At 43.1% G+C, this 27,344-nt stretch overlaps 1 protein-coding gene across 9 annotated transcripts in view; it reads right to left on the reverse strand.

Annotated features, from left to right (window-relative positions):
• The window catches only part of USO1 (USO1 vesicle transport factor), a 38,562-nt gene that overhangs the window by 10,244 nt on the left and 974 nt on the right, over positions 1-27,344 (reverse strand). For 2 of the 9 annotated variants that reach the window (XM_072862017.1, XM_072862021.1), the window contains exons 2-17: positions 26,849-26,935; positions 26,664-26,728; positions 20,146-20,225; positions 17,889-17,900; positions 14,287-14,387; positions 12,167-12,269; positions 11,955-12,010; positions 11,194-11,314; positions 9,235-9,413; positions 8,275-8,415; positions 7,348-7,436; positions 6,435-6,589; positions 5,971-6,182; positions 5,087-5,107; positions 937-1,047; positions 159-277 (exon numbers count right to left, since the gene is read on the reverse strand). In XM_072862017.1, coding sequence (XP_072718118.1) covers positions 159-277; positions 937-1,047; positions 5,087-5,107; positions 5,971-6,182; positions 6,435-6,589; positions 7,348-7,436; positions 8,275-8,415; positions 9,235-9,413; positions 11,194-11,314; positions 11,955-12,010; positions 12,167-12,269; positions 14,287-14,387; positions 17,889-17,900; positions 20,146-20,225; positions 26,664-26,728; positions 26,849-26,935 — 1,652 coding nt within the window. Of the gene's footprint in view, positions 1-158; positions 278-936; positions 1,048-5,086; positions 5,108-5,970; positions 6,183-6,434; positions 6,590-7,347; positions 7,437-8,274; positions 8,416-9,234; positions 9,414-11,193; positions 11,315-11,954; positions 12,011-12,166; positions 12,270-14,286; positions 14,388-17,888; positions 17,901-20,145; positions 20,226-26,663; positions 26,729-26,848; positions 26,942-27,344 lie in introns of those variants that run through there. The other 7 variants (XM_072862018.1, XM_072862019.1, XM_072862022.1 and 4 more) reach the window with 7 other exon arrangements.

A 27,344-nucleotide genomic window follows, 5' to 3' on the forward strand; every position in this document is an offset into this window, starting at 1 on the left:
AGGTGGGTCAGTTACTTTGCATCCCGTAAGGAACATGCATAGAAAACATTCAACCAAATATTCTCGACCGCACCGCCTCAGTTAAAAGCCTCTTGAACCACCATCTGCCATTCACAGAACCTTTCCCTACAGTCCTCTTATTTCTACATCATACTTACTTCCTGTAATTTTCAAGGGAATTGTCATTGTAGTAGATGGAAATGCCAAGCAAAAGCGCACACAGGCCTTGGACGAGCTGCTCCTCTTCTCCAAGGTTTTCAGCTATCTGCCCTGTGAGCTAGAGCTCTTGTTAAGGATATTTGAGATATTTCGTAAGCACAATACATGTAACATACTTCTCCCTGTATAAATTCCCAGTTAAAATTCTTCTCACATGTAAAACCAAGCTTTAGGAAGTGGGCAAAGTAGCTGATGAAATCCTCGCAAAACTAGCTCCTATTTTGGAGGACTTGGGTCATCAGTGGTTTCCCAGAAATTTTTTTTCTCAGTAACTGTCTGCTTAACCAAAGAGATTTAGTTGTTCCAAAACAGACTTTCAGTTTGGATAAGGTGACAGTTCAGCCTTATGTCCTTCAGTCAGATTTTTTCCTGAAAAGCAAGCACAGAAATAAGCTCCAACAGAAGTAGGAAGCATTCTCCCTACCTCTTGGGTATAAGCATAAGTCAGACTAAAAATGTCAATGGGCTTGTCCCAATAAAAAAATACACTTTGCGGACTTCCCGCTGTACTTCAGTTTACATGCGCATCTTACAGACAGGTCAGCATACACAGAGCACTGTCAACAAAAGGCTGGTTGTATCTCTTGCCCCAGTGCATTTTCTTTCATGTCATGCAGTGTCCCTGCAAACTGATCTAGATGAACATTTAACTTGAATGTGAATAATCCAAGTGATTTCTAGGCAAGCGATTCTCCTCTGCAAGCAGGTCAAGGATACAAAAGGTATATTGGCTGGATTGTGAAGGAAGTGGGTGACAGCAATCGAGCAGTTGCTTAGCCAAGTGCAAAGCAACATCAGTAGTCCAACCCTCGTCTGTACTTTGCTTCCCTGAAAAGAATAAAACCCCCCATCGTTATCCTTCCACAGTGGAGGACTAAAATACCAAAAAAAGCTGTACTGATTCCGAACTCACCCACTTTCACCTCATCATTTTAAAAATGACAAGTCACGTATTTCAAAATACCCATTCGTTAGTTATACTGAACACAGCTTTAGTGTTTTGATGAAACAAGTTTTAAACCATTCATATTTAACTGTTTTCAGAGCAAAACAACAAGCAACACAGATGTGAAATATGACTCAAAGCAAATTAGCACCAATATAAAATCATAACAAATTAGTTCTGCATTTATAATTAATACTAGGGTAACGTGAAGGAACACACACACAACCCCTGTAAAGAAGGAACAAGGTGTAAATGCAGTCAGGTAACGATTGCCTATAAGACGAGATGCATCACTAAGACTTCCCCTGCTGACTAAAGATTGCCATGTGTTGCTAACGTTATTTTCTAAGAAAAGCAAGATAATACTGGAGTGGCTTTTGGTTCGGACAATATCCACGTTAAGCCAGCAAGAGGAATGCTAACTGCAGTATTTGTTTTTGTTAACTAGGGAAAATTGGTTTTCACGTGCAGATTGACTGTCTTCTCAATTCTGTCCCCCTTGTCTTTGCTGCAGATACTGTGGGCACAGCAGCGTTAAGACAGGCATACGTCTCTTCCAACAGTCAACATTCAGAAGGCAATCAAGAAAAACGTTCCCTGCACAGAAGACTAAACTTCACACAAGCACCTAATAAATTGGGTAAAGTAACTGGAAGCTTAAGTCAAGTCTCGAAGGCAAGATGAAGCATATAGATCTGTTGGGATATCTTCCAAAGGGGGCAAGAAAATACACCGGAACAAGTGGTCACAGGGATCAAGGCAGCGGCAAAAGAGAGAAGTATTCATCAACAGCAAAGAAAGAGTCTGTGCTTGAGTTATATTCACTTGAGACACTGAACTGACATCCTTGCTTCTAATAACCCCTATGCTTTAGAGCTGAAGGCAGTGTTGTTTTTAACTTCAGCGAAGCTTTTTTTAAAAAAAAAAAAAAAAGGGAGCTCCAAGCTCTGAAGAGACCACCTTCAAGGACTTCCTTCTGAGGTGCTGTGATTTGCTGCAGTATATCACCATCACTAAGACGAAAAGATCTCCTTAAAGGAGAACACAGATTACAGATACCGAAACTGCGGCAGCCATCCCTAATACTGCACACGTAGGAAAGGGAGCATCTGGCCCTCTTTCATGGTCATCATCCTCATTACTTCCAGAGACCCAAGCGAACGATGTCGGAACAGCAGAGAACACAGCCATCACCACCGACTGCACAGCACCTGCCTGTTGTGTTTCACGGTGAGTACTACATGCCCTACGAGCAATCGTTATTTAGTCTTTGCTATAGGTTTGTTTGCAGCTTTGTTGTGACCCTGTCGTACTGTTGTATTAACACACAGTTGCTCTTCCTTGCTGCTACCCTTCTAGCTCAACGCCGCAACTGGTTTCCACTGACCTAGGCCTCACTGCAAGTTGCCTAGTCCCCGCCAAGCTCTATTCTCCTCTTGCCCTCTCCTTACCTCTGGACTGTCTCATTTAGCTTTCCTCATCACCACTGTGCATTTCCCTTACCCACCTTGCACTCAGTAATTAGTTCATGACTTGCATGCAACACAACGCTTCCAGATCGCTGCTCATGAGGTGACGTTTATTTCCAAGGCAGCCTAATAACAAGACATGTTTAAGAGATATTCACTAGCATATAGCGGGTTTACCCACAAAGGCAAGACAGGATGCCCAAAGAGCTGTCTCACCACTTTTTATTACCCACTAGGTAAGGCCAAGAACTGTGTTCACGCTCCAGTCTTCAGATGAAGCATGAATTAAGGCACGAGGTGACAAATCATAGGTCTTACAAGCTCACACAGAAAATCACCTGCCACACCACATTGGTGTAGCCAAGTACACTAGTATTGTCTTGTCAGGCAGCTTAGCCAAAGAACCTGCTGACCACACAGGCCCTTCTTGCTATACTGAAGCCTCTACACAGGCGATTTTTGCTTCCTCATTGCCATCTCGCACAACTACAGGGTCACTTAGGTTGAAAGGGACCCTGGAAATCCACATAGGCTGTACACTGCTTTAGCACAAGACTGCTGTAAAAGCACCAATTCTGCCCAAATTACTTCCAGATTAGGTGCACTAACAGCCTCATAACATTACCAGCTGTGTAACTTAACCTGCCCCAGAAACCCTCTTGGGGAAACACAACCCTAACGCAGCAGCGCTGAAGGAGGGAGTGTCCTTGCATCCGCTGGATGGATGGAGCGTCCACCCTCGACATCTGCAGCGTGCCCCCACCTGCAAGTACCATTATGCAACAGCCAGGGAAACTGCCCTTTTTTCCCCCACTCATTGCTCCTCACACCTCAGACTGCTTCAAAACTGCTGGGAATACCTTTCCCCAGTCTTTCCACTCTAGAGGGAGAGCTATGCCCCTCCCTATATTCGCCCTTAAAGTCTCTAGCAAACCTGAGAACAGGCCACTTGGCTTGACCAGCTCCACCAAGCTCCTATTTCTACAAATGCCAGACTTAGCTACACTGAGGCAGTTTAACTGCTGACAGTTCGCATTTAATCCCCAGTAACCACCATGCAACACTGCTTTCACCCTTCTGGGATAGACAAAAGCTACTTGGAGCAACCAGAATCAGTCCAAGGAAGTTAAAAGTTCAAACCGAATAATTACTGACAAAATGGCTATGACACCCATCATCTGCACAAAGACATCAGTCATGCCAACTTACTATTTGTCAGAAGATGAGTCACTTCTCCCCTAACTGAACAGAAAAATGGTTGCTTCAAACAGAACGAACAAGCAACACTAGAAACGCTTTTCCCCTCACTTACATTTACAAACGCTGGCTCTTACTGTCCCAACACTGTAAGCCAGTTCATACGCGCTGGGAATAACCACTGTAACCTACAGCACACTGGCACACCTCGTGCTTCTCAAGAGAACACTGGTGGAAGTGTCGCTTATCTTGTCAGAAATGCAAAGTTACTTTTGCTTGTGTGACCCGGCCTTTACAGCACCAGTTATCTGCTGGAAGCAGTCACAAACCACATTTATTCTGAAGCACTGCATGGTATTCTGAGGTCAAATTAACACGTTCTGCCTAAGGATTTCCACGCAGTCCGAAACACCTGCTCAAAAAAAAAAAAAAAGGAAAACAAAAAAACCCGAAACAAAACAGAACCCCAACAAAACACACAGCTATTTTCTAGACATACCATGGTAACACCTACTGTGATAGGTGACAGCTCTTCATGGCTGCTGTTCTACAATTCAGGGCTGGTAACAACACAACCCCACCCCTCGGGACAACTGTGATAAATGTGGCAAATAAAGCAGACAATTCCACAGCAGCAACATGTGAGAATTGTTTTTTCTGCCGCTGATAACCAACTTGGCAGTGCTTTAAGTAACACAGCTTGAAAGTCAGACAACTCACTTCAGGGGTCATTTGCTAGTGATGAGATGCCTGCTATTCACAACCAGTAGCTCCAAGGTTAAAACTTCTGCTAGTAAGTAGAAGGTACAAAGTGGCCAGAAGGCAGGTTACACACAGTTTTTCTTTTAGCAGTCAGGAAATCAGCAGCATGTTCCCACTTCAGATGGTACCAGCTGTTTGCTACAGGCCAGTGTGAGAAAAGAGCATTTCTAACAGTTTTAGTTTTTCTTACAAGAAAGCACAGCATCTGTTAGGTGAACAGATGGTGAACGACTCCGCCCCACTGGAAAGAAAGCACCCGTGCTACCCAAGATCTTTATCCCATAGTTTTGTGGAGCACCCCCAGAGGATCCCCTGGAGACACAGGAAGAGCTTGTTATGCTAGGAAAAAACCCAAACCCAACTGCAACACAAAGCTGTAAGTGGAAACACATCAAAAAGCAGTTAAAGAAAACCTCCCCAGCAAAACCCAAGACAAGAGGAAAAGGCCTGCTTTTGGCAAGAAAATGCCGAAGCTGTGCCAAAAAATACATACCCGTCTGTCGATCTTATCACCCTGCAAGTTACACACATATTACTTGAGAACCTTGAAGTGGAACACATTTCAGAAACAACCCCCCAAAGTTTGACTCCCTTGTATCATTTAAAGCTCAAGAGCCACGGGCAGTTTTACTGACTCAAGTTTACCTTAGACAAAAATACTGGGAAAAGGATAAAAAGGAGTACTGTCTATTTTCAGGTAAAGCAGATAAAACAAGTCACATGAACGAACTCAAAATTCCAGCATTCTGCCATTATTCTCAACTGCAGGAAAGTCTACTTGCTGCCAGTTAACTAGCTTCTCATTACTAACTAGCTTCTCATTACTACAACCGTTCGGGGGAAAAAGCATGCGTAACAGAAGTGAATGTCGCAAGGAAGCACGGGCTAGGAGGTGAAGTTCACTCCCTTGTCATTTGCAAAGCCAGGTGTTAACGTGTTGAACAAGTTCAAAAAAGCTTTTAGCTCTGAACAGCAAAACCAACAACAATCAATACGTAAGAGCCTGGCATTTGCAGATGTTTCAAGTTAGCAGTTGCAGGTTAAATAGTAACCAGGCACTTCTTGAGCAACAAAACACGACTGGGGATCCTGCCAGTTTGCCTTGTCTTTTAAACCAAGTTTAAGGTCTAGATGCTTTCGGAGCCTCTGCCTACTGAGAGTAGACAACATCAAGCAGCAATCACTGATAGAAAAGCAAGATTTGCTGCTTTTCTCCTCCCCCTGAAGCATAGAGTGCTTTAAGCAAAGCTTAAAAACATTCTGCAAAAGAGAGATAATCCTCCTTCTCATTAATGCTAGCACTCATGCTGCACAAGAGCAGCATTCTTCCTGGATACCAGAGTTTTAAGCCAAAGCGGGGGGCAGTCGGTGCCGTACCTGCGAGAGGATGTTGGTGCACTGCTGCAGCAGCGACACTGGCGGGTTGCCGATGCTCGTCGCTAGCTGAACTCTCAGGAGCTGTTCTTTCAGAGTGGCATTTTCCTGTAACGCGTGGGCCAGGGCCACAGCAGCACACCAGTTTGAGAGAGAGTCCGTGGAAAAGAGGCCCCCGCAGAGCAGCTGACCAGCTGAGACAGAGTTACCTGTAGCTACCAGAACGGCCAAGAGGTACAAGTGAGATTAAAACAAGCCACAAAACCGGCAAAATATTTAAGATATTAACACACAGTTAAAACCCAGAAAAATGAAACAAGTGAAGTTTTAGAGAAATTGTAAGCCAAATCATCTGGCTTGGATCAGACACTTAATGGCAGGTAAATAATTCTGCAAAAGACATCAGTTGATATATCAAACATTTGTGCTCGTTCACAACTCACTGCAGAGACATTAGCTTTGCGTACCGTCAATAGTAGATGGCAGAAGCGTTGAAACAATTTCTCCTTGTCCTTTTTGGTTTTTGTATAAAAAGCACTGGAAACAATAGAGAACAGCACAACGTAGCACAAAAGGCTGCCTTTCGTTTACCATGGACATCAGAAGTACTACAATTGCAGGCCTGTGTGGAAAGGAAAGAGAAAAATCGTTAGGACAAAGTTGTGAATCAAAGACAACCACAGATACACAATTTGGAGTGTATCCTCCAGGTAAGGAAAGAGATTTTTTCCTACTCCATCTATTACCATTTCACACATTTGAGTAAAACCTTTGATTTTAATACCAAAGCTTGTCAGTTAGTTAAAACACAAAACAGTAGATTCATTACACGACTGCAATGAGCTAGCGTTCCTCCGCAATATTTCCATTTCCCATTGAGTCCCCTGCTGCTCCCTGCTAGCTTCAACAATACTGTAGAAGAGGCCTCATAAGGTCACTAGCAGCTTGTAATACCGAATGCTCTTTTTCTACCCTCACCCTCATATTCAAATGTTGAGATTAAGATCTCATTAAGCTAACTCTTGCTGTTCCCCAGTCTGAGTAAATATCAATTACCTGCCTATTTTCCTAGCCTCTAAATCCTTTTGTAGGCTGTCCTCTGGCTGACAGTGGCAGCTTGTCCCGATCTAGGAATTTCTCAGCTATTGCTCGTTCACTTTTCAGGTACCACATAACAAATAAAATCCGTTCTAGGCCTCACCTCTGTGGAAACACACCTGACGCCTTCATGCTATATCTAATACACCCAACGTGAACTTGAAGCTGTTGCTCTGTATCATAATGCCAAACTGTGAATTTAAACAATCCTTTGGATTAGACTGCCATTGCCCATACCAATACATCATTACCTAACACAGTTAAACACTTTTCTTCCTCTACCTTGGTGGATTAGAAGGTGCGTTTACAGAGGCAAAGTAGTCTTGATTCATCTGGCATCCTCGAATGACCTCTGAGACAGTATTTATGGTCTACAGAAAGGGCAGAGATAAAAAATTACATGGTTAGCTAAATGCAAGCCATAATCTACTACCTAGATCACTCAAAACTATTCAAGATTACCCTGACAACTCGGTAGAGAAAAACACATACCAAGTTGCAGCATAGAGATTTATTCAATAAAACCATTTCAAATGCAATGCAACAACTAATAGCTGTGAAGCATGCCGAGCAAAGGTTAAGGGAGAGAAAGCTCAGACAGCTCTGTCGTGCCCAGTTACCTCCAACTTCATTTTCTGTGTCAGATCAGTCTTGCTATGACAGCCAGTTAAACTGGACATTTTAAAGAAATCGAAAGGTGAAACCTTTTAAGAGATAAAAAAATTGGAATGGAGGCCGCCTCAAAGGAACCAGTCAAAGGAACTCAATCTAAGCACATGATTTTATCAAGGGAAAAAAACACCTCATCCTACACTGCTGACAGGGCTTTCTAGAAGCTAGAAATCCCTCATCACTGGAAGCCTGCCGAGTCAGAACACTCCTAGACTCTCTCAAAAGAGAAAAACAACAACAAAACCACCCACCCCTAAAACAGGGAATAACATGAATCAGTTCAGACACTCTGGGATATGCTGAAATCCAACAGAAAAAATAAGCAAATCCAAATACTTTCTGGTTGCAGAATGTAATTTAAAGACTACCTTACATTTATGTTGCCCACAGAGGAAGCTGACATCTCTGGCATCTGAAATACTTTCTTAGCAAATACTACAAGTTCAGTTTGTCTCTGCAGCAACCAGTTATCCCTGTAGACTCCTGCTTTTACCCATTTAGTTGCCCCCATCCCTACACCTATTGGCTCCGTCTTACTTCTGTCAGGATATCAGCAGGGACTCCAGTTGCCATCAGGATTGTGCAGAGCTGCTGTAACAACCCACAGTGAAACATTGCCTTCTGACAACTGCTGGTAGCACCAGGAGGATTTGTGGGAGACACCAGTACCCGCACAAGCTAGAAAAAAAGAAACATTTCCATGGGAAGAGAACCCGAGACCTTCTGAAATGCAAAACAAAAATTTACCCATTTGAAGTTTAGCCACAAAAGAGAATTGCTCCTAAAAATGGAGATAGAACTGAGAACAACTAAACAGCACACTACTCATTACTATCGTAATGAGTAACTCATTATGCTATCTCGTTACTACATACGGCCATTTGATTTTGAGCTCGGTGAAACCCTCTAAAATCTTCAAATATCTGACTCCATCGCAACGTTGCAACAAAGCGATGAGAAGTCAAGCTGTAGCTATTCTGTTATTTGGCTCGCCATTTCTCAGAAGGGCATTACAGGAAGTGAGAAACTACCTTCATCATTAACATTCAGCTTCCACACAAAGTGCCACAGAACAGGAAAACCTTATTTCATTTTTCTGGAGGGGCGAGCAGAAGGGAAGATGCCCAACAAACAACTATTACGAACCCATAGTGAAGGCAGCTCCTGGAACTCGGTTAATGCACCATAGTGATACATTAATTCATATAGGATGATTCTTTATATAGAACACCCCTAATTATGTATTTAACTCAAATCACTGTTACATCATAAGTTATGTGAAACTAAGTGATGCAATATGCCAGCCATTACAAATTCACAATTTGGCGATAGTATTGTGCTGACAGCAGTACATCTCATGAATGTTGGTAGCTAATTCTGACCTAAAGACAACACGTGGATTTCGCAGTTAACTGTTACATTACACTTCTCCTTCATTGCAAGAGAGCTGAAAAAGTCTTGACATCGGTACTTAGGAGTTAGACAAAGTGTTTTTACCTGCAGCATTAGGTGAAGATTAGTTACTTTCTGTGCAGACCACCCACAGTTGTCATCTCCAACTTCAAACCAAGGCTTCATACGCTGAATGTATGAACCTTCTTTGAAGAAATTCTGATTGGAATTATTATTCTTCAACAAGTTTTGTAATAGGAGGAGACAGTCTTCCACTACTATTCCTGGTGAGACAAAAAACCAAAAGATTAATCAGAAGATGACACATGGAAAACTAACTAGCTTCTCCATGCACTAAGTATGTTCTCAATGGAACAGAGCACACACTTCTGAACTCTTCATTCTTAACAAACATGAGATCTGGATCAAGAACTGTGAACCTCATGCATGAAAAAACAATCAAAGGTCACTCTAAATTAAATACACCGACTTTGATCCAGCATATTTCCAACGAAATCATAATGGTGTTTATTCCACAAGTCTGAAGCAAAAGTGTTATTTCCAGAGAATATATGGTTTGTATGGGTCAGTTGGGTAGGAATGGGAAGAACTTCAAACAAAGGCTCTTTCAAACAACCACTCTGTGTCTTGAAGTATACCTACTTCAGGGTCAGGCTACACTACTGTCTCTCTATATTGTAAGCGCTAAAATTAAGTTTTTCTTGACCTGCATCATGATTCAAATGCAGCAGTTCTTCCTGGATTGCACATTCGTTCTCTTTAATCACTGGCTACACCTTCAACTCATTTCAAAGCTACTTTTTGGGTTATTTTGGCAGGGAAGCAATTCTTAGAAGTAGCCCTTACAGTAAGCCAGTTCAAACTCAACTCCTTGGAGTTGCAACACCTTTTGGTTTTTTTATGCTCAGGTTTTATCTGTATTGAAAAAGCACTATAGATGCTCATCAACTATGCACTCTGTGAAGAGAAAATACTCAGACGACTGTCCAGAAGACAACACGAATAAAGGCAGCCTGCTTCTGGTACTGCTGGGATGCCTCCAAATCTGGACTCGACAGAAAGGATAAAAACTTACTCCTTGCACTTCTGAAAACACACAGGCAGTGCCAGACGTGGGAGTGGGAGAATAAAGAGCAACCAGCTGTCACATTCCCCCCTTCCCACTGCAGAGCCACAGCTGGTAATCCCGCCCTCGGCAGGGCTGCAGACAGGAGAAATGGACATGTAGGAGAGGGCAAGCAGAGAACTCTTAGCACTTAGGAATTTACATACCAAGTCTCCTAAAATTATTAGCTGTCTAAAAATAGAAGCTTTGAATCAAAGGTTTGCTTAATCCTTCCATGCCATCATACCTGGAATAATTCAGCTGGGAGAGAAGCATTAACTGCTCCTGCAGCCCACAGAAAGGTCATGGAACAGAAACCTGTCTTGTTACTGAAATAGATCCTGTAGCAAACTACAATTGGTGATAAACTCATAATGTGTTGCTAATTAAAACTTAAAAAAAAGATCACCTAAGTGCTGCATCATTTTTGCTCATTTTTTTAATCCTTTTTCCCCCCCAACAGGTAAGTGATTTGGCAAGGGGCTGGCCAGAAAACTGCAGTTGTTAGCCAGGCTGAAGAAACTCAGCACGCTGTGACTTCCAGCCACTCCAAGCATCCAAGGATCTCGCAGGAGGAATGCAGATGCTTAACTCTGTAAGTGACAAATGCAGCATACACATATCTGACACCGCCATTCAAAGTATATATGTTCACAGACCTAAGCCAAACAGGAATACACAAACTCATGCGCACACACTCAGAGAAAGTAACTGATGTTTTAACTAAATATCTCAAGACTAGTTTTCAAAAGATGCTGAAACCCGGCCTACTTGCTCAATCTGGTTTTGCTCGTTTTGTTACGACCAGGCTGTATGTTGTGATCCTTCTACCCACTGACCCAGCTCCAATTACACACCACCGTCAGCCTGTAAACATTGTCACCTAATAGGTTGTGCAGAAGCATAAGACTATGAGTAAGTCCTAGACTTGTCTGTACCTCCATCACTGTTTCCTTCTTCTGTTATGATATCCAGAAGTCTCTCAAAGGCATTTTCAAAGGCAACAATCTTCTGTATGGCTGCATTACTTTTTGTCAATTGCTGTAACAACAAGACTCCCTTGACAGGTGGGGGAGAGAAAAAAATTAAACTTCGTTTTACTGGAACTACACTGGTTTTCACAAGTCACAGCTCTTAGAAGGATGCTACATCAGCAGCATAATCCTTGGCCAGAATCACCGGACAGAACCGCACGCCCTGCAGCTCGGCACATCTAACGAAACACACCAGGGACACCACGCAATAGTTCCCTCATGCCTCACCGCACTTCAAAATAGAAGCACAGTCCTGTTAAGAAGGATGCTAAGTGGCTATAAAGAAGAAAGAGGGAACTTGTAAAGCACCTCACCTCTTCTAAGTAATTAGAGCGTTTTGGCATCTGATGAGTAAAGAGGAAGAATTGAAGTGAGCCTGACGGAAGGCCAAGACAAAGATCAACTAACGTATTACGGAAACCCTGCACGAGGGTCAATGTTTGCATTCAATACACAGTAACAGTTTGCCTAGGTTATGTGAATTGTGGCAAGACATCCAGAAGCCACCCAGCTCAACTGAGGAATTAAATATTCCCAATTAGGAACCGCAATGATTTCTTCACATGCATTCGTTCAACTTAATCCAAATTCTGCACAAGTACTAAGCAATTCAACTGACAGTTACTATTTATTAAGAGGATAAACTGCCTTTGTTCTGTACTTACATCATTTCGTATAACCTCCCTAGAGTCTGCTAGTAAGTCCATGAGTCTGGAAACACCTGCAAGAAACACATTAAAAAAAGAGCATAGAAAACGTGCAGCTTTGTCATGCTGGAGGTCTGTAAAACACCTTGCTTGAGACTCCTCTGGCCCTCTGCTGTGATGTTTGCTAGGCTTCCAGCTTCAAGTTTACAGCAATAAACTTGCCCACTTACCCATAGGGCTGACAAGAATTATCTGCTGCACTTGAGGTCCTTGCTGCTTTAAGAGAGATGTAAGTAGTTTCACTCCAGGCCAACGAACATGGAAATCAAATTCCTGAAAAGATGGAGAGGAATACATTAAGTAATAAATTCCTCAGTATTCAACTTTCCCTTCTAGACACTAGTTATGAACAGACACCAAACAGATAAGGAATTTCATCTCCTGTCCATTTCTTGTTTCGTCCATTCTATTACAGCACATAGCCAGCAAGTCAAAACACTGTCCTGTCCCGTGGTTCTTTCTCTTTTATTATCAGCAACATGAACTCCCAGCAGTTCCTTTTCTCCCTCTCCTCTGGGGTAGCTTCCCTAGCTATTTCTTCTTTCTAGAAACCAGTCAGTCCGATCCTCCAGGGATCGGCCCATATTACCCAGAAATCCAAGAGGGAAAGAAAAGAAAGCCCTTTTGTATCTTCTTCCTATTCCCAAACAGTAACAGCAGCTTCTCTGTTAAAATAAAGTCTTGTCAGCAAGAGCGAGGTCAAGAACTAATGAGTCCACGGACAGACTTGACCAACCACAACAAACCTCTGGGCTTCCCAGGTCAGCTCAAACTCATTCGACAGCTGGTGACTGGACCCATATCTCAACTGAGTCACCTCACAGAGCTTTCTGTACTTCTAATCCTGCTGGGTTTCAAGCCTCAGCTTGAACAAAGCCAGTAGATCACCAATTTGGACAAGCAGTCTTATTTTAACCCTGTTCCTAGTTACAAGTGAAAAGTGAGCGTGTGTCGTCCTTTCCTCAGCACCCTACCTACCTCAGGCAGAGCCAAGATCGCATCTCCACTCACTGCAGAAGAGAGGCAGCAGCTAAACAGTTTTCTAACCGTCTCGCCAAACAGGCTAGACAGTTTATAAAGCTTTTTCTAAAACTGACTCTTGTACAGGACAAACCCCGAATGGCATGATATCGCTAGGAAAGCGGACACTGAACTAAGGCATCTGCAGAGAAAAAGAACGGATAACTTACAAAACACGTTGCAAGCTCCCAGCTCTGCACAACGCTATAGACATTTTTATTATATGACACTTCGGTGTGCAATTGCACACCAAGCTAGTTTCTGCAGTCACAGAGCTCCACCTATAGGTTTCACCTATCTTTAGGACAGATGCTTGCTGTTTTGAACTTGCAGGTCTCCGATTTGGATCGATAAAATCAACAGAACCCTGCTGCAGAGTAAGGCCCTAGTCTAACTTGTAACAGATACATCAATCAAGTATAGCCTGGATTTTCCTAAAATACGTATTGCATTTACGCATCTCAGGAGTTTATTTATAAGCCAGCCTTTCACACTCACGAAGCAGTTTTATAGGACTGTCAGCCACAAACAGAAGTTTCAGAAAGACAATTTTACTAACTTACTAACTGTAGTCTACAGAACTGTGCTACTGATTTGCATTTCCATCTACTGAGGCCGAAATTTGCCACTCTGGGATTAAGCCTCAGATATAATGACAAATGTTTAATAATGCTGAAAACATGACGTAAGTTCCCTATGGGAAGAGTAGAACACCATCTTTTTACTGAAGATGGACTACAAAGAAAATGGAGGGAAGAGAAGAGGTTTCCTGTTGCTCTTTCTCTCAAGCACAATTATATTCTTAATTTGGAAACAAAATTTTTAACAGTTGAGAATAAAGAGGCAGTCCTTGAGGATAAAACCATTGGAAAATGAGTTGAAAGCATCATGCTGATGGAAAGCAGTCACCCTTTCTACTTGAACTGCATCTCAACAGGCATTACTATCCCATTACCATTGATGGTCATCTGAAAAGCTATCCTTGCTTGAGTGACAACAGCTGCTGTTTGTGGAGCAATAATTTTTCCTGTTTCTAATCAAATATCTAAAACCCTCTCAATGTTACCCTGCTTTAAAAGCTGCACTAATGGCGTTCATCCAGATCATAGTCTTCACTCACCTCCAACCCCACGTTCACTATGTCTAAGAACACCTCACATCTGACATAGGCTTCACTAGAAAGACAAAAACATAGCTTTATCCATTACAATAACCTCCCTCTACAGCACTACATCTCTCTCGGTATTCCAAATATGATACTTTTACTCACCTCCACAAGAGTCAACAAGAGTGTGACATTTTCTTGCTGTTTAATGAAAATCTCTGTGAACTGACTTCCCAAATCATCAACTTGTTTTGGTAAGTTTTCTTCTGTAATAGTAAAAAACAATGTATTACAACACACGACTGGAAGAACTTCAGGTAGTTGTGATTTTTATTCTTACTAAAATAGGGCCGTGGGTGGCAAAAAGGTTTAGGGTCACTGCTATGATGTTAATTGAATTATTTTCCAAACAAACAATGACACAAGCTTTGCACAAAAGAGAAAAACTACATTATTCTAAACATAGCTTTTATTGAGAGGTATTTGGTTTTAAAAACAGGGGGGAACTAAGAATCTACTAAACAAACTCATTTCAGCATTAAAAAAATACTATTTCCATTGATCATACCCAACCAGATTCACTGTTCTCACCCCCGCAGTTGCCTGTTAGACATAACCAAGCACACTCTTAAGTGAGCAGACAATTCAGAGAGAAAGAGAGAACCCTCCCAGCAGAGGAGGGGCAGAAAGCCTCAAAGTGGCTGCGTTCACATGCAGCTGGACTGATCCAGCAGAGAAGTTCCTCATAAGGACCATTCACTAATCCGTAAAAGCAAAGTACATTTCATACCAAGAGACTCGAAGCGAGCAGTGGGGAATATAAACCATCTAAAGCTAAATGGCTCAAACACCTCACGTATTGATTTTGGTTTAGCAATGTAAAAGACCTAAAAATCAGGAAAGGAGAGTAAGTTTGAAACAGATGAGCATCAAAACCTCTATCTTGGAATCTGAATTAATTTCACAAGGGAAATGAAGTGCCATTCTGTTATTTACTCTTCTGTTGTGTGGCATTACAGTAGCACATCAATTTCGTCTTACACAATTATTTCATGCATCATTGTTGCACAAACAAAAAACAAATGCAAAAGTATCCCACAACAAATGCAAAAGCAATCATGCAAACGGCATCTGCACCGCTGCTGTTTTTCTAGGCTGAGTGACAATTTACAAAGCTATTTCACAAAGCAATCGTACATAGGTACTACTGGTTGGCATAGTTACGGAATTTCAGTTGAAAATTTGAGGAAGGGCAATTCTAATTTGAAGGGAGTTTTTTATTCTACTTTCATTTTGGACAGGAAGAGAAGACATTTCATTCAAGTCCCGTACAGTTTCTGAGCCTCCAGCTTTCCAACTGCTTAGCGCTAGTTCAAATCCAGTCCCACTCAACAGGAGCAGGAATTCAGTTGTTCATGACACCAAGGGCCACCCCATATGAAATGAGTCTCTCACTGAGTTTAAAAAATAGGTTGGTTCTTTGCTTGGATGTGTGTACGCAAGGCTCCTCACAACAGCACAGAAAGCCAGTGAACACTGATTAACTGCCAGGGGAGCACCCAGGGGACATCCGCTCCTCTCCACCTCCAGCCAAGCACCCTTCTCCCTGCAAAGCTTCCTCTCCCCACACATCCCCTAAACAACTTCCAGCTTTGCTGCCTTCTCTTTCCATAACCTCCAGACCCCTCCTGTCCCACAGAGCATGCTGCCATGCTCATGCTGCTGCTCATCTTCCAAATCAGGTCGCCCTACAAATCACACAGATGTACATTTAGCACTGCGGCACCGCCCCATGCCAGCTGATGAAACCACAGGCACAGGAACAGCTTGAAGCATAAAGCACAGAAAATATGTGGTAAAGCCACTGCATTTCTGACCAAATCCGAAGGTCTGATTTGGTTAAGTGAAGGCAAAACAAGGATTTTTCCTCCTTGTTTTCCTGCTGCAGGACTTACAGCCTTATCAAGGACTTACTAACCAACCATTAACAACTGAGCAGCTATAAAAAGGGTCAAAGACCACACATAATCTTCAAACTGCATACCTTGTTAGGGGTATAACAAAACAGAGAAATCCAAGGACTCCACCATAAAAATTTGGTGCCAAGAAACAATTTTAATTCAACCAACCCGACTCAAACTGTTGGCGAAGGTGATTCACTGCAAGGTATCAGTTTATAAGATCTACTTTTTAAGGATTTCCAATAGACGGAAGAGGTTTTTCTTTGGCCTTTCCAACATCGAGAGCAGCTGATCATTTCTCTAATGTAGTATAGCTATATTTCTCCTTTGAAGCAGACTTATCGGTAGGTAGCTTACAAGAGGGAGAGAGAAGCAGCACCAGTCTGCTGTAAATTTTTAGCTGCAGAAACTATGTAATACTAACAAAAAATGCCAAAAGGGAGGACAGACTGCATACAAAAATAACTCTAGCCCAGGCGTGTAGCATCTAGCAGAATACAAGTCCGATAGTGACCTCTCTGAAGCTGAGGGGCTTATCAAGTCTGGCTCACTCCTGGTTTACGTGAATAAACAACAGAAAAAAAACAGGTAAGCCAACTCCACAAAAGTTCAGTTGCTGGACTTGCTACTGTAGAATAAGAGGCAACTCAGCTGAGAGTCATACACAGATTGCACACGCTGTAGCTTGCTGCAAACCAAGGCAGGCCCATAGACCTAAACTTTTTTTCTTTTAAATAGACCCTTAATCAAAATATTTCACTCTGAATTTTCCATGAGCTGTGACCGAAAATCTTGTCCTCTACCCAAACTCAGCTACAAATAGCAAGTGTTTCAACTATGGATTCCTCCTAATCCCAGCTCTTGTCCTTGCACAAGTTTTGGGTGCTAAGGCAAAACCTGAGCAGTATACACAACTTAGCCTCTTACAAGTTTGCTGTAGTTGTTATTTATTCCAAAAGCTTGACTCTAGTTCAGGATGCTTAGGATTCTTCTATGAAAGGGCCAAATTAAAGTTGTCTCCCCGCCCACCCCAACGCTTGCTTTTTCCTATCAGTATTTCTTCTACTAAATTTAAAGAGAGAGAGGAGCCAGACCGAAAGAAACAGGCCAAGTGAAACTGCATCTTCTACTTATGTGGATACACCACAGATCTTGCAACCAGACTTCTACCCATAATCGCTCTTTAAATCTACACATTCACAGGGCTCAAATAAAGAGAACGACTTCCATCTATTAAGGTGAGCTCTCAGTGATTCACTAACAAGCAGCACTGCAAACTAGAATTTAATCTTAAAATAAACAGATGAAGTGCATTTTGATAAAACTAGTTTAAAAAAGGAGAGCATACAAAGTGTTAGCGGTAGCTTACGGTAGAAGTGAACACTGTATTTTAACATGCATTGCTTAAAAAGAGACACTGTGAAGGATGCTTACGTGCAGCGCATGCATTTGCGTCCAACTTCAGAGCTTCTTGAAAACAGAAGCTCTGTTCACAAACTTTTGTCCATTAAAATCCTACCAGTTCTGAAGCTGCACACTTTCATGACATCCTAAACAAGAATTTATCATTATTACAATCTCTGGAGATCTGCTGGCATTCAACATGCCCAACTCACATGAGAAATAAAATTGGGAAGACACTTCAGCTCCAAAGAAAATACGAGGAGCAGAACGCAAAAAGCTTGCACTAAGCTCCAGTGCAAGTCTTTACAGTGTCCTTTTTAAACGGCAGCGAGTGTTATGGGTGTGAGTAGCAACTAGGCCTAAAACAAAGTGCCATATTTATATAAGTAAAGGTTCTTTTACCTTCGGAATCATCTGTCAATGCAGATAAAAGAAAAAGAAACAAGAGAAAGGTTTACAAGTTGAATAGCTTTCCAAACAGCACAACCAATAGCAGCATAAGCTCAGATTTTCAAAGCAGCCATCCTAGCTTTCTACAGCAGCAACAACTCCTTCAGGTAGTTCTCGTGGAAGTGGCCAAACTCAGCAACCCCGTACTCTTACAGGACTGGTGATCGCATATACATAACTCAAGTTTGTCAATTCTTTGCTCCTCATAAGAGACTGATAATAACATTCCTGTCAAAAGTCCATAGTCAAGGCCACTACCATGAATATTGATTCACCAGCGCTGTAGAACTCTGATCTCATTCAAAACCTCTTTCATCAAGATCAGGCAACTGGATGAACAAGGAAAAGGACAAGTAAGCAAAGTGACAATTTGAGAGATGGATAAGAATAACGTATCACAGAAGGATTTCAGCTTGCAAGTCTCTTGCAGCTATGTAAGACAAGACAGTTCATTGTAGAAGGCACTATGAAAGGACACTTGATAACTTAATGCCAACATACTGGCAGAAATTCATTCATACTGGAGAACCCTCACCTACTTCCCATAAGGTTATTTATCAGTTAAGGAGCCTTCGAAGAAATATCTTGGGGTAAATACTGCAGACAAGAGACTTCAACTCGAACAGCAGTATCACCTCACATTCTGCCCATTCACAGGAACATTCGCACTCCACTACATGTAATGGAAACTGAAAAATGAGATTCAAGCGCTGTCAAGGACTAGAAAGACTCTTGAGGTCCATGGCAAACGTGGGATGTTATGAACCCACAGATATTCAGTCATCTTAAAGGTAGCCTTCTGCTCACACTGTATTCATGCTTGCCAAAGAAGTCTGATTTTTGTTTTGGACACGCTGGTATGATGGATTTTCACGTTCATTCACCCAAAAGCAGAATGGACATCCTATAGTCCTTTTTATTGGTTGTTGATGTTTTCCTCTTAAAACCTTGGAAAGCAAGTCTGCGGCCGTTTGGCTTAGGTTACTAGTTTAAACAGTGCTCAAGCCAAGACCTGATTTGCAAATACGAACAGAAGTGGTTTTCCAAATAACACCTGCAACAAGGCACAAGTGAAATGTCAGAAAGACCAACTGAATCCTGCAGTCGGCTCTACTACACAACCTGCTTCAGTTTAACAGCTAGCGACCTTTCTGGCAGTCACCGCTTGGCAGTTGCCTGCGTGACTGCAAGGAGCACCTGGTCTCCATTCTCCCCAGCCGCGGTAAGGAGAGCAAGGGACACAGGCTCAGCATCTGACAAGCATGGCGCTCTGACTGAGCCTCCTCCCAGGCTAGCACCTGCACAGCCCTCAGCCGGATCCCACCCCCGTTCTCTAAATACATCCTTGATGCTAAAAACAGGGAAACTTGGACTGTCCTGCCCTCCGCACCATTCACCCTTCCAGAGCCCGAAATGGTTATAAGCCACAGCTGGTTTACTTGTCAGAAGCATCTGGCTCTTCTTCAGCCTGGGCACTCACAGCTCCTATTCATGCATTTAGTTTTAAGAACATTCTTCCTCCCCAAGCCTAATTTGGGTTACTGCTGTCATTTTCTTCAGCATACTGATGTTTCTGTGAAATATGGGGTTATTTTTAAGAGCTGCAACCATTTCACTGGCCTCTGAGACCAGTGTCGATGGCCTATCAAGAAAGGCCTTCGAAAATAAAGGCAGGAGGAGCAGGGAGTTGGACAGCCTAGCTGTAGAGTGTCTACTTCTACATCCAACCATCTGGGGAAGGACAGGCAGAGTCTCTTTCTAAAATGCCACAGCAGGGCTGGAAAAGAAGGTTTTCACACTTACATATAGCCACCTTATCATAGGTACCTGTGACTTCATTTCTCGATATCCTTGTTAAATCATCAGATAGTAGTGTGCCATTTGACAGTAACAGCCAGAACTGTCCTCTCCCAATAGCAAAGAATGACTTGATTCTTTATTCACAAACTAGAAAAAACAATGAATTATCCCATTCCAACCTGGCTGCTGTTCACAGAACATAGTTTTTAAAACTAATAAGCAAGAGATCCAGTGTTACTTTAATGCAAACTGCATACAACAAGGTTTTTAGCATTGTCGTAACAGCTACACAATAACAAAGCAAGTCTCAGCGTTAGTAAATCACAGAGCATTAGGGTTTATAATTTGAACAAAACCACCAAGGAAAGCACCCCCACAGTTAATACAACTATTACTACCAAGCGCTTACCTTGCTCCTCCTCTTCTAGGTCATTCGATATTACATTGTAGAGAGTGTCCAAGGCATAGCCAATTATTTCAGAATCTGAACTGCAAATGAAAGAACCACTTTTCTTTAATGACTTATTTCCAACTACTCTTACAACATTGTTTTTCTGCACAGGCAGTTCCCTTTGCAGCATTAGATCAAGTGAGAAGGGCTGATGTTGACAGACATTTTGTAATACCGTGTAACCACGAGCTATCCCATCGCTGAATGGAGCCAAACTCCTTTTCCCAGTTCCATTCCCTCAGGTGGCCCCATCCAGAAAGTCTGGTGACACAAGATGACCACAGGAAGTTTCACTGTAAGCACGTCTTCCATTTCCTGAGTCACTCCTTCCAACCTGCTCCTCAAGTATACCAGGAGAAATCTCCAGGAGGGATTTGGACCCCTTCCCAGAAAGTCACTCCAAGGAAGCTGCAGACAAGCTTCAGCACCATCTCAGGAAAGACCCTCCCCGCTACCCCGTCAGCCAGAACCAGGGACCAAAAGCTTGCGCTCCACGTGAATGCAATGACAACAGCTGTGGATTTTCCCAAACAGGCCTGCCTCTGTGTCACCAACTCGGACTACACCCAGTTATTAAGGGTTTTTGAACTCCAAGCATCTCCAGGAAGCTGCTGGGCAGCCAATCTAACCTCAAAGCATTAGTTCACCTGCTTACACCAAGACTCTTCTCTTAATAAGCCCTGCTTTAAGAGGGACCTGTTCCTTCTGTGTTACAGACACCGAACAATCCGTAAACCCTACGCAACAACAAAGACACAGTGCAAGAGTTTGGAGGGGGAATGTAACCATTTTTGCTGCTTGCTTTGTTGCTCATAAACCAGAAAAGTATGAAAGCACAGCTGGTCAAAAAGCAAAGGAAAAAGAAAACCTAACATCACAAAGGAAGGCACCTCAGAGTGCAGAAGGACACACCTCACAGCTATTTTCATGTCTTGCCCAAGCATCAGAAGAGCACACTGTCAAAACAAGACCTCTCATTCAAACTTTTAAGCATTTGCTTTCACTGATCTCTAGGGCATACAAAGTAAGGCCTCCACACCAAAGATAAATTAGCATTTTAAGAAGCTACTAGGCCGGTTCAGAGCAGAGGCTTAAAAAACAACCTAACCAGCAATCTTAAAAGCCAAGCCTTAATGGAGGCCAGCTCTCTCTGTCAGACCGCTAATTAAAGATGACAGACCTATAGCAGTTGTTGCAACCAAGAAAACTAGAGATGCCTCAAGGTGATCCACCAGCTTTGAGAAGACAGAATAGAGCAATCCATACCTACATTTCTTGTATCGCTACAGCAAGGGCTTTAGCAAGCTCTCAACACGACACCTCACCTCCCTTTCTACAACACTCACACTAAATCAAAAGCTAGAAATAATGGGCTATCAGTGTAGTTTGTTTTTCACACTGGGTTTTCAATTGAATCCTTGTCCTGCTGATGTCCTCCCAGGACACATACGTTTTTGTTCAGTGTGTCACTCAGCTCCTACGACCTGCTTTAAGCTGGGCTGTAATGGAAACAAAAGGGGAAAAAATTATCTCGTCCCCTGCCAAACTGGTAGTCAACGCAAGTAAAGGAAGCTTTTAGTCCATGTAAACAGTCTGATCCAGCAGGTTCGCTCCGATTTCCAGCCTGCTTACATTTTCCCTTTATTGTAATTTTAGTTCTTCAACACAACACTACAAAGCCCATGGTTTCCTTTTCATGTAACTGAAACAATTCCATGTCTGAAAAACACATAGAAATTATTTCCTGGAGACTTAAAAAAAAAAAAACAAAAAAAAACCACCAACAAGCTGCAGCCTTGCTTTTCCTTTCCCTTGTTAGGGAAATCACAGCAGTTACAAAAGAATAAGCAAATTTTATGTAGGTGTGGTAAAAGCAGGCCTTGTTTCTCTTATCGAAAGAGGAAGACATCAGAAAATGAGGACAGCAGCATCCTATCTTGGCTGTTCACTGCCTTGCTACCATCTGCTATTCACCACATACAACATCTTACTGATTATTCTGTGCAGCTTTTGCTCTGTAGTGAAAATCAGTCAAGAAATAGACTTCCAGTCTCTCATGCATTCATAAAAGATGCAGCCTTTATGCAATGCAACAGTCCAGCACAAGCCACCTCAGGCATCTTCCCTCTGCTAGTTGTGCTTTTATGTGGCGCTCGACCAAGATGTCAGTGCAGCGCTTCCTGAGTTCACAAAGAATAGCAGAGAAGAATCGTATGGAAGTGAAGGCACCCATATATTGTCCTGTCCAGGCAGGGTGCCTCAAAAATGCTTTTACCTATCCTTCTAAAATGACGGCATTTCACTGTCAGAATAGAGACAAGCATCATCTATACTGTCAAGAAAAGCATGGAAAAGCAGAGTGTTTCTATCACGTCATCAATCACAGCATGCCCGGGAAGGAGGGCATTTGGTTACCCCTAAAAACGCAAGTCGTGGAAAAGCTATCAAAGGGGTAATGACATTTATATTACCTCTTACAGAAGTTTTAATGAGAAGCATAGTACAATTCAAAAATATGAAACTAATGGCACATAAGTAACTGAGGTTTGTGCCTTAAGAAGAAAAAAGCAGTCTTTCTCTTAGGTTCACGTTAGGTTTCAAACTATTAGAATTGCCACACTGACATTTAAAAACCTTGTTATGTAAGTAGAACCAAAGCAGTTAAAGATCTCGTTGACTTCTCGTTCTGGTGCCTTCTCCCACACAAACAGTTAAGTGGTACTGGCCTGTTCGACAGTCAACGCCAATTTTTTTTCAAAATAATCCCTGGTGGGACGTGGCAACATCTAGACAGCGAGTCAGAAAAAGTCCTCTAGCAGATCACAGTTCCTACTTCATACTACAAAATAAACGTATGGCATAAGAACGCTGGTGTGTATAAGAGTCTGGAGCACTTAAAGCCTGACTCAGGAGTGTTATCAGGCTCCAGGATGGCTGATGTGCACAGCTGAAAAACTAGTGAAAGAAGTCAGTTTTCTATAGAACAAGTTTTAAATACTCAGGCAGGAGATAGAGCTTAAGGCTGTCTACAAGTAAAACGTATAACAAGTGGAATGACATGTTCATTTAAGAGACAGAAGTGGTCTATTTCTGTTCCAAGATAAAGGCTGTAAATAATTTGAAGCAACAGTTTAAGATCCGAGGACAGAAATGAGGACAGGACACAAGAAGCACTCACCATGTCAGCACAGCCATGCAAACCATACTGAAGTTAGGAGATGAAGCTATAAATGCCTCTCACCTCGTACTGACAACTTCAGAATTAAGAAAGCATCGGCATGCCTTGTAACGCAAAGAGCTAAAGAAAAGTGCGATTCATTACAAGGGAAGTAAACGATCAGCACAGCAACGAGGTTGCAAATGGAAGGAAAGAACTACTACCATACTTGTGCTTATCACTTCAAATTCCAAGAGAAGGAACAATCGATTCACCAAAATCAGGAGATACTCCGGAGATGAAAGACAGCTACTTTTTTTTACTCAAGGGCTCAACGAATAATAGTTAACATCATTCTCAGAAAAGGTAAGAGCTGTGCTATCATACTTGGCTGAGAAGGTCTTAAAACCAAATGACGTTTCAATTAGATACTGGTCTCACAATGAGCTTATTTGCATTACGAAATAATCATCTCTTACCAGCAAAGTTGCTTCAATTTTTCATATTGCTATTACATATTCCAGCAAGACAAATGCTGCTGAAGATCAAACACTTGTGCATCTTGAACTATTCCATTAATTTTTGGTAAATACGTAATAGGAAAGCATGTTTGCACTTGTCACTGTTCTCACGTTACAGTACCCTGTACACCAGCTATCCATTCCACACACGCACTCATGCTCTGTGAATTCAGAGACCCATGCTTGCTGCTGGCTCCTCGCCCATAATTCTTTCCACCCGAACACCCCAGCCCTGCAAAAAAGGCTGGAGAGGAGATTAAACCTCACCTGATACATCCCAGCCAAGCCCTGCTTCTACTCCACTGGGAACTAAGAGGGGAATCCCATGGATTATGTTCGCATTCTGATGCACACAAAACACAGCAACTACAGGCGTACGTCCAAGACAACAAGCAGACAGGTGCGTAACTTGTCCAGTCAGTAAGATAACAACCATCAGCAGCTTCACGGCCAAAATGCTTCATCTCAGGAGCTCAGTCACCTGTCTTCAGGCCAACCTGATAATCACTGAAAAATCATACTTCCCTAAAGCTAAGCTACAGAGGAAAACAGAAGTCACTATTTTGACTTCAGCATGCTGTTTTCCTGGTCCTTTCATACTTCTAATCAAATTAGACCTTCTGTAATCTTAAACTTCACAGCACAGTCAATGTACAGGACCAGCGCATGTGAGTCACTCACATGAATACAGTGAGACATGTGAGAAGACAACTTGAGTCAATCATTGACTTCCTTTTTCTCTGCAGTTGCATTGCTGCTTAATTGCAGTTGCATTGCTTCTTAAAAATAATCTTAAGCAGCTGCAACTCAAAAAAATAGCAGAGGACAGGAGGAAGAAACGAGCCTTTTCCCCTTCTGCAGAAAGCTTCAGGGCACCTCAGGTAGACACTGGAAAGGTCCAAAGATCACACCTACGGGCACACTCTGAAACAGCAGTGACAGCACAACAGCACCTCGCCAGACCACCATCCTCTCCGTTCAGTATGCAGCCACACTGGGATCAGGGACAGCTGAGGCAGCCACTCATTTACCAACCACTTATTCAGATGAGCTGGCTTCGATTTGTATTCCTACAACTGCAGGAGTCCCCAAAACCTCACCCCTACCATCGCTGACACCCCATGGTGCACTCACACCACCTATAACACACACCTGAACTTACCAGACATGGGGGCCTACACCTAGACCTCTCTCAAATGTACGACAGCATACAACATTTAGGCCAGCTGATGTGCTGGTCCACCACACAACAAGCAATAGGAAATCAGTCTGTCAACACTTTGTGGAAAACAGCATTTTTTCAGCTGAAAACCCAAAAAACAGAAAGATGCACTTACTGTATTTTGAACTGCAGCCTGAGTCACACAAGACATCCGCACAGAGCCCCAGCAGACACAAATTACGAAGGGACAACCGTAGCCCAAAAAGCACAGAAAAGCTCTCAAGTTCCTGCCCTGAAGGGTTCAGGTCAGCATCTCAAAGGAAAGGCGATCAGTAGAGCCCCGCCTTCCTTCTCAAAGTTCAAATCTGGCCTGAAGAGCAGTTAAGTGGATGAAAGCAGGCTCCTTGACCTAATTTTTTGAAGGGCTTCCCCTTCACGTCAGTGACAGTTACTCCTATAAACCTGCCCTTTCACTGTTTGCAGCATACAAGTTGCATGCAGGCCAGACGTTCATTTTTAACTACCTGGCCAATGGAACGGAAGTAACATGGACTCATCTAGACACCAGTACCATACCTTCTTCCCAGCCGGCATAACTGGCCAGGCAAGGAACGCCACCAGCAGCCTTCGGCTGAGCACTGAAGGGTTTCTTGGCCTATATACGCAAGCGGAGCAAGATGCCTCCTCCTAGACACTGAACTGCTGCTTTCTGCATTCTCCTTTGTCTTGACATTAGAACACACACTCCTGCTTCCCATGCACACACATGCCAGTATTCCACATACACCCCTATGACTGTTTTTTTAATACATATTTACCAGCTTTATGTTCAAATCCAGACTGAAAGACTGGCACAATACACTCGCCTACCTAAGCACCAAGAACGTGCAGTATTTGAAGCTTACATCAGAGCACTGCAAACAGGTTCCAACTTACAACGTGAGGGTACTATCACGTACAGCAATGCAATCAATTGCAGGAGGAGATGGATAGCAAAGATACTTTAAATGCTGGATTGCGTAAGAATTACATTCTAGTCCACATCAACTATTTAGACTGGTGTCATCTGTCTTAACAGCAGCCATGGAGTCCAGCTCTCCTATTGACTTGAGCCCTTCCGTATACATGCCTGCACTACTCCCCACGACAGAATTACTCTACCAACTCATTTGATGACACACATGGGAGAAAACACGCATTTGCTGACTTCATTCATTTCCTCTTAATTCTGTCTAGTTCACCTTTTGCCCAATAACAGGTTGATTTGGGTTATTCCAAATCCTGGATTTAATGTGACCTTGTAATTTGGGATAGACCTTTCCCCAGCAGTGGAAACTAGCCACTGAGCAGCATTAAGACACGCTTTGGTACCACCTTTACTCTAGAACTGGTCTTTCTGTCCCTCTCATCCAGGTTCCTGGAACTCTCTTCTTTTCACCTGTGAATGTGCCCTGATTAAGTTTGTCCTCATAAAAAGCCACTGTGACAAAAGAGCTGTTAGAAACCCAGCTCCCCTCCAGCTCCCCTCCTAGCTCTATTAGTGCAGAGAACAAAGTCTGTATCTGTTGGTTTCGACAGCACAGAAAGGTCAGGTTATCCGCTGGAGGTGGCTGCCAGAAGGCAGCAACGTGCTTACCGGTCTGTCTGAAGAACATGGATGAGATGTTCCATGGCCTGTATGCCTACCTCCAATCGGTACTTCTGTTTGGAGAAAAATTGAATAGTTAAAGGTCCAGCCCAAAGTCCAGACAAAGCTTTTTAAGTAATAACCCACGAAACTATTAAAAACCCATGTGGCTCTTCAGGAAGTTCAGTACTTACCTTTGACAGTGATTTGAGAGCACGTACAGCATCCCTCCGGTCGTCCAGTAAAGTGGAAGAAGCTACTCGGTCACACAGCTTCTGAATCTGGAAACGCACAAGACCCGTGTGATACGAGACAACGTGCCACGACTACCGAACAGATCCCGAAGCGCTCCGCAAAGCGCAGCCTCCTTTCAGGACCGGCATGGGACAACGGTTAATTCCCCACCTTCCAACGATAACCTCGCTCCTCTGCGCAGCGCAGGAGGGGCCACGGTGCGTTCGGACTACCCGAACGGACCCCAGGCTGCCAGAGCAACCCGGCCACGCTCGGCAGAGCCGCGAGAAACCTACGGAGGCTTCCGGGCCCGCCGAGCAAGGAGCCGGCCGCGGGTTCAGCCCCGCACCGAGAGGAAAGGCCGCTCCCCGCCCCCGCGCAGGCACCAGGCCGGCCCGCCGCGGCTCCCGACCCCGCGGGACGAGCTGTCACCGCCCGCCGCGAGGGCCCGGCCGC

The sequence above is a fragment of the Ciconia boyciana genome, chromosome 5 (genome assembly GCF_034638445.1).
Source record: "Ciconia boyciana chromosome 5, ASM3463844v1, whole genome shotgun sequence".
NCBI lineage: Eukaryota > Metazoa > Chordata > Aves > Ciconiiformes > Ciconiidae > Ciconia > Ciconia boyciana.